General features: G+C 28.9%; 1 protein-coding gene and 1 long non-coding RNA gene across 2 annotated transcripts; both read right to left on the bottom strand.

Moving 5' to 3' along the window:
• Positions 1–3,912: 3,912 nt before the first annotated feature.
• On the bottom strand, positions 3,913–4,773 carry LOC133821236 (uncharacterized). The gene is made up of 3 exons (XR_009887400.1): positions 4,486–4,773; positions 4,348–4,387; positions 3,913–4,200 (listed from the first exon to the last, which is right to left on the bottom strand). It is a non-coding gene; the product is annotated as an uncharacterized LOC133821236 (long non-coding RNA).
• Positions 4,774–4,780: 7 nt separating this feature from the next.
• LOC133824606 (uncharacterized) lies at positions 4,781–6,362 on the bottom strand. Its single transcript, XM_062257542.1, has 6 exons — positions 6,030–6,362; positions 5,722–5,928; positions 5,541–5,630; positions 5,348–5,455; positions 4,996–5,250; positions 4,781–4,894 (listed from the first exon to the last, which is right to left on the bottom strand). Exons 1-6 carry the CDS (start codon positions 6,360–6,362, stop codon positions 4,781–4,783), a joined length of 1,107 nt encoding a protein of 368 aa, XP_062113526.1.
• Positions 6,363–7,766: the final 1,404 nt, after the last annotated feature.

The raw sequence follows: 7,766 nt of genomic DNA, 5'->3' as shown, positions 1-7,766 counted from the left end.
GCATTCACAAGTGGAATCACCCACAAGAGAGGAATTTAAACTTTACATTTTCTAATGGGGCCAAATAAAACCTATCATTTTATGAATATTTTATTTGGCAAAATACCATATATCTAACAAACATATGGGCCACCATATGCATCTAAGCCCAATTGCAAAAATGCCACATATAGTGCAAACAGACATGTTATAATTGGATAAGTCTAATCATGTTACCATATGAGCAATTCTATGAATGTATGCAAATATACCACAATTAATTATCTAGAATTTATCAAAAAATTCAAATTAATTAAATTTTTACAAAAAGTAAGTCAATTTAAATGAAATTTATCAACAATTAACAATAGTTAATTTAAATTTCATTTAACAGCAATCAACTTGGTTTTAGGTTAATTTGAAGAAAAAAATAATAATTTAATTTAAATAGGATTTATCAAGAATTAACCAAAGTTAATTTAAATCCTATTTACTAAAAAAATATTTTATTAATTGGCTGAAAAAAATGATATTTTTCAAAATTTAACCAATTTTAAAATTTAAAATCAATATCTAAACTGTTTTTCAAAAATATCTTGTGTTATTACAACTATAAGCAAATATTTTAACCATTTTAAAATATATATATTAATAGTCATAACAACCCTAAAATATCTTAAAACAACTAATCAAATTCAAATATCCATAAAATATCAAACTAACAATATTCAAATTTCAAATAATTTAAATATTAAAAACTATAGAATAAAAAGATATTTATATTTTCAAATAAAGATTTAATAAAATATCAAGAATTTAAAAGAAAATATTTGATATCTTAATTCTAATATTTTTATATATTAAAAGATTTAAAATTAAGTTGTTAGTCTATTTTTAAATTTGAATTTGAATCTTTGTAGAAACTATATAATTATTTAAATCTCAACTAACAAAAATATCTTGTTTTAAAAAAACAATTTTAAATGATAAAACAAAAAGATATTTTTTGGTTTTGATTATAAATAATTTATTTCCACAAATTTTATTTTTCTTTAATTTTTAAAAAAAAAATTGGATGAATAGTACCCGTGGGTACTGTTCACCACGCTGGTGGCTGGTGGGCGCGTGCGGGTGCGCGCGGGCGTGCGCGCATGGGCAGCCATGCCAAATTTTTCCAAAAAAAATTTTTTGAGTAATTTTTCAAACCAAAACCATTTTCTAATTAATTTTTAACATGTTTTACACAAAATAAAGCATATATAAAATTTAATAGCATAAAAAACACTACAAAATAACCTAAAAATTACTAATAATCACATAAAATCAATATGCTTCATAAAAACATGAAAATCCATCCAATTATTCAAACATATCAAATAATCTAATTTTAAACAGGTTCATTCATGAAAATAAAGATTACCAAAAGCTTTGAGGCCAGTTGTTGGGAAAGTTATAGAGGATCTTTATTTATTTTCATGTAGATCTAATATTAAACAAATTAATATGAGATAACCTAGAACATGTTTCTAAAATTGAATTAAAAAATAAACAAAGACAATAATACTTACAGTATACGCAGCGGAATGAAAGAGTCTTTCCTTCAATTTCTCTAACTCTTGTATTTTTTCTGTCGCAAAGTATTATCAAGAAACTGAACCGTTCTTCTAATTTCTTCACAATCTTCCAATGTATCCTTAGAATCACCTAGACTAGTATGGGCAATTCTCAACACATGAGATAGACACAGAGAAAATAACAAAGAAGCTTAGAAAATGACTTGTATTTAGAGAGAATCTAAAACTATCAGAAAACCAGTGATTAAACTTATCTATCGTCTGTCTTATTTCTCTCTAAGCACTCCTTTTATAGACTCAATTAGGCCATTTAATTTAATTAAAAAATCAATAAAATAATATCCAATTTGAAGCCCTAGGTCGAAATTATCATGGGCTTTAGGCCCGTGAAATTTCTCATTTGATTATAAGCACATTGGACTTAAAATCAAGGCCTATATTATTTTCTATTGATTTAATTAATTAAATAATTATTTAAATATTTTATCAAATTAATTATTTATAATTTTAACATTGATTTAAACGTATTTATTAATTTAGATACCAATTTATCTTAATTAATAAATCTGCCATAATTTCTCTTTTCTTCTCAAAAATTCATAACTCCGTGAAACTATCCAAAATTGACCTGGTCAACTTTGATAATTCTAATTGATAATTAAATCAATTAATTGAGACTATCTAGATGATTTTATCCAAGGTACAATGGGGACCATGGGCCTATGAATCAAGCTCCAATAAGTTATCATAAATTTAACAAATAAATTTACTAACTTATTAATTCCTCGTGACTCCACTATAGACTCAGAATTGAACTCTTGAATTCATAGAACACTCTATAACAAATATAGATACGCTATTAATTATCCATTGTTACAACCATAATTGTCACTCGATCCTCTATAGACTGTCTACAATGAGATAGGACTAAAATACTGTTTTACCCCTCTTTGTATTTTATCCTTAAAACACTTAGTTCCTTGTAAATGATATTTCAGTAAACTAATTTAATTACTGAAATGAGATCTCTATCATTTAACACCTTGAACCAAACTAAAAGAAAACCATCGTTTTACTTCTTCATCAAAAGCTATAGATGTTCATATCTATGATTAACACTCCCACTCAGTTATACTACCGAGTTCCCAAGATGTAAGTATGGGCTAGTCTGTAGGGTAAGCTGGTAAAAAACAAGTCAAAGAACTCAAATAATACAATCAGTTAGAATACTAACCACTCAGAATTGAGATTGAATTGACATACGGTCAACTATATGATATGACTAGAATAGATAATAACGGTATGTTTACTTATCTTATCAACTGTCAATATCAGTCCAATCTTATCTACTTTGTTAATGTTCTGGAAAGAACATAACACTGTAATGTGTAAGTAGATCATATCGTAGATTGGCAAGTCAGTGTAAATCATGTGCACTGACTAATCTTAGGACTAACTTATTTTGAACATATATTCCACTGTGATTACGTCACTATAAATAAGATTAGCTATATGCTCGGGATTTAAAAGAAGTTTATATTAAACAAATAATCATGAAAATAAAACATGTGAGCAAAGTGATTGACCAAGTCAAAAAATGATTTCTATTCTTTTATTGGTAATAAAATGATATTACAAAGAATTTGAGTTTTAATTAGGGCATAAAATCCCAACAAATGTAAGGGAGGTGCAAACGCATGCCTCACGGCATGCCTAACAAGTCTCAAATGTACGAGAACCTCACGACATGCCTCAGTACCTAAAGGTGCAAACGCAGGCACCCTAACACAATGGAAGGCCTCACTATGCGAGGTGCTACGTACCCAGGCATCGATGCGTGAAACACTCACTACAAGAAAAAATATTATGGATAACTCTGAAAAAGTGCTATCAAAAACAGTTTATAACACTTTACCCAATGTTAACATAGCCCATGTTATTAAAAGTCTTGAATTTTTTATAATAATTTTCAAGTGTTATCAATAGTGTTATAATTAACTATTCTATAACAGTTTTTCTTTGTTACAAAATACATACAATAACTATGTATCAAGCTTATAAATATTTTGTTAAGAGATGATATTATTTAAGTGTTATAAAAAATGTTATTATAAATTCTTTTATAACATTTTGTGCTTGTTATATTTATTCAATAGTTAAACATTATGCTTATTTCATGTCATTATTTAAGTGTTATAAAAATGTTATTATAGATTTTTTATAACATTTTGTGCTTGTTATTATTATATTAATGATAACTTTTGGTTATATTTGTTATTTTTTTATTTATATTATATTTTAATAAAATTTATTTTTTTTTCCTTGATAACAATATAATGATAAAAAAAAGCATTAAATCTTAAAAAATGTCAATATCATCATATTAGGTAACTCGGTCCAAATACATATTTCACTTAAGTGAACCATCTTTCAAAAAGTAAAGTTTAGAGAATCAAAGTCATCATAATAAACTTCTTGCTAAAAGGTTTAACTAAAATTTGAAAAAACTTTCATGTTTCACTTTAAAAGTGAACAACGAAATCTAAAGATATTTTGATGCTTTGTTATTTGCACTAGATTTGAAAGCCTATTGCCGAGCTCAAAAAGTGTGCCATGACCTTCCATTTGTTTCCATCTATCTGTGATCCTGGTCAGAAATGAAACAACAACAACAATATTAAAGCACTATTAATGTTAAAAGACATAAATATTATATTCATGCATGGTTTATACTACTAAAGCAAGCCAACAAGATATTTTCCATTATAAAGAGTACAAGGAAAAGAAAATACACCTCAAGAGCCTAACTATATGAAGTATGGCATCACAACCAACTGCATTAGAACGCAAAATAAACATAATTAAATTACTTAGACATATATAAAAAAACAAATAGTAGAGTAGTAATGTAGAGTTTGCAAAATATACTTACTTGGTCAGTTCATTCTCACTTTTTCAGATGGCCAAGCAATTATACTACCAATAGCATCTTCCATATGGCAAATGTTAGATGTAGGCCTCCAAAGAAATGCATTGGGTTTCCTTGCAAAATCTATTCCCACTTTCATGGCATTTGGACCAAGAGGAACATGATGAACCTCATCTTGTGGGTCACTTGAAATGAAGTGTCCATCTGCAATAATATCTCCAGATCCAGTCCAATCCAATATTTTGCATTTTTGGCCATATATGTTATCCCTTACACTCTTTAAGAATAGTGGCAATAGTTAGAATTCATTTATAAAAAGTGGAGAAAGTTTAAGACTTAATGATTCGGAAGTTACCACAGGAGACAATGGAACATGGGCATTTGATTGCTCCCCACTTTGAACAGGTTCATTCTACAGTGATATTATACATCAGCCATTAGTTGAATGGAAAACTAGTTTAACATAAAAAACACTAATTATAACCGAATTCATGAAGAAAAAAAATAACTTACCTGATTTTTTAGTAAAGATTGAATTAGTTGCTCCATGTGTGACATTCTATCCTTCAAGTCATTACATTGATCTTTTATTTGAATCATGTGATCATCTCGTTCAGAAACAATTGCCAACTTTGACCGAGTAACTCCTCTTCCAAAAGCCCTCAAATATGTATTATTTTCAGGGCCAAGCACCTTTGTTAGAATGTCATCATTAACACTTGTAGTTGAAGAAATAGTTAGATCTTTTTTATATTCTTCCACTAAATCCTGAAAATATATATGTAAAATCAACAATGGTAATAGTTAGATGAAAAGTATGTAATAAAAACAAATAAAATCATAATTAAATAAAGTTAGTTCATACAAAAGCTTCATCCACTTCTGAATTTACAGGTTGACCATTTTTCTTCTTATGTGCCTTAGTCCAAACATCAACTCTAGAAGGTGCTTCTTTGCTTCCGCTATTATTAACCTAGCAAAGGATGTAAAAATTATTAATTAAATTTTGAGATAAAATCAATTTCTTATAAATCACATACAAATAGATCTAATTTTACCAATTCTTCAGTCAAGCGTGCATATCCTTTACGGCTGCAAGTGTGAGGCAATTGCTTTGTCCGTATCTTTCTGAATTTCTCACTTTTGGCCTATTAGAATCAAGGATTAATGATAATAGTATTAATCATAAATGAACTTGAATTTGTAATAAGTTTAGGACAAAAATTGAAATTAAGGTACCTTAAACTCAGCACTAGTTTTTTCTCTAACATAACTTTTCCACTCAATTTCTGAGTTGATGTTATCAGGTTTCAGGTTCATTCTTGCTTCTTCATTGGGTGCCTTCCTAAATTTAGAAATCAATCTTGATTTCGAAGCTCTCCAAAGATCTGCCATTGTTCTAAAGACATAGTACTTTTGCCATTCTTTGTCAACCTTATATCTTGCCTAGTAAAAAATTAAACATGCAAATATATTAGTGTCAAAAAAATGTAGCAAACTTTATGATCATAAAAAATAGTACAATAAATATTGATTAGACTTTATACCTGTATAGATTTCCATAAAACTTCTTTCATTCCTGGAGTGATCTTCCTCCAATCAGTTATTGTTATTGGCACAATTTCTCTCACAAGTGCTCCTAAAAAAGAAGACAATTTTATCGATGTTGTACCAATTGGTTGTCCTTTGGAATTAAACTTCACTTCCAAACGACCATCACTATCAGTTGCAATAGACTTCATTTTAGTTGGACCTCTTGTTCTCTTTTTTGTACGTTCTTCTGTGTGGTCAACAACACAGTTATCAGCAATAGATTTTGATGAGCTTCCAAGATCTTGCGCCCCTAATGATTGTAGGCGAGGTGACTTTTGTGTTGCCATTAATGACCCATGATTATCTTCTATAGGAGTTTTATGTGTTTTCCCAAGCACCCTTTTGTGAGATCCCCTAGTATTGGCTGGTGGTAAATCTAACATTGGGGTAGATGAAATTTGAGTGGGTGTTTTCGCCAATGTATGATAAAAGCTAATGAGTGGAGTTAATTGCTCTGTGTCAAATATTTTTTTCCTAAGTGACCTCTTTCTCTTAGTGGAGCTTATATGGGTTGTGGTTGTTTCTAGATCTTCGGAAGAGTCTTCTCTTACTATCATCTTTCGTTGCGATGTCATTTTTGGAGGCATATTTTGTGGTAGTACCTGATTTAATGCATGAAACTAGTTAACTCAACATTAATGTATGAAATCAAGTCCAACATTAATAAAATTATTTTCCCACCATTTAAATGAAAGACTATGGTGTAGGAAATGTTCCAGTTGTAATAATATATATATATGTACTTTTATTTAATTAAAATAATGTCTCATGAAAGTAACATATAAAATAATCACAAAACAAATACCCATTAAGGCCTATAATGAAAACCATTTATCTACCCTTAAGGTTTCCATTTATCAGGTTATATTCAGTTTTCATTTTTAATTCATCAATTTTTCTAGTTTTGGTGCATTCATCCATATCAACCTTTCATGTTAACAATCAGTCTTGACATCCATATTTCCTAATGCTGAACACTCAAGTGCCCAAATAGCCTAAATTGCCTACCTAGTACTTATCCTTATTCACTCTAAATGCTTGGCTGGTTATTAATCGATGTAAAATGGCAGCTATTGGAAGCAACTGCTAGAGCTGTTCAGCCCGTGCTGGAGCTGAGAAAATTTAATGTTTATATATTTATTTTTCTTGTTTATATAATACTTTTATTTAATTAAAATAATGTCTCATGAAAGTAACATATAAAATAATCACAAAACAAATACCCATTAAGGCCTATAATGAAAACCATTTATCTACCCTTAAGGTTTCCATTTATCAGGTTATATTCAGTTTTCATTTTTAATTCATCAATTTTTCTAGTTTTGGTGCATTCATCCATATCAACCTTTCATGTTAACAATCAGTCTTGACATCCATATTTCCTAATGCTGAACACTCAAGTGCCCAAATAGCCTAAATTGCCTACCTAGTACTTATCCTTATTCACTCTAAATGCTTGGCTGGTTATTAATCTATGTAAAATGGCAGCTATTGGAAGCAACTGCTAGAGCTGTTCAGCCCGTGCTGGAGCTGAGAAAATTTAATGTTTATATATTTATTTTTCTTGTTTATATAATACTTTTATTTAATTAAAATAATGTCTCATGAAAGTAACATATAAAATAATCACAAAACAAATACCCATTAAGGCCTATAATGAAAACCATTTATCTACCCTTAAGGTTTCCATT

The sequence above is a fragment of the Humulus lupulus genome, chromosome 3 (assembly GCF_963169125.1).
Source record: "Humulus lupulus chromosome 3, drHumLupu1.1, whole genome shotgun sequence".
NCBI lineage: Eukaryota > Viridiplantae > Streptophyta > Magnoliopsida > Rosales > Cannabaceae > Humulus > Humulus lupulus.
This window is presented reverse-complemented; position numbering and strand designations above follow the sequence as displayed.

Excerpts from the sequence above, each read along its gene's own strand:
- LOC133824606 (XM_062257542.1), bottom strand. The coding sequence starts at position 6,362 with ATGGCAACACAAAAGTCACCTCGCCTACAATCATTAGGGGCGCAAGAT. Across the intron at positions 5,631-5,721 it reads AAACTAGTGCTGAGTTTAAG|GCCAAAAGTGAGAAATTCAG; the intron begins GTACCTTAATTT and ends TGATTCTAATAG. Across the intron at positions 5,456-5,540 it reads CACGCTTGACTGAAGAATTG|GTTAATAATAGCGGAAGCAA; the intron begins GTAAAATTAGAT and ends ATCCTTTGCTAG.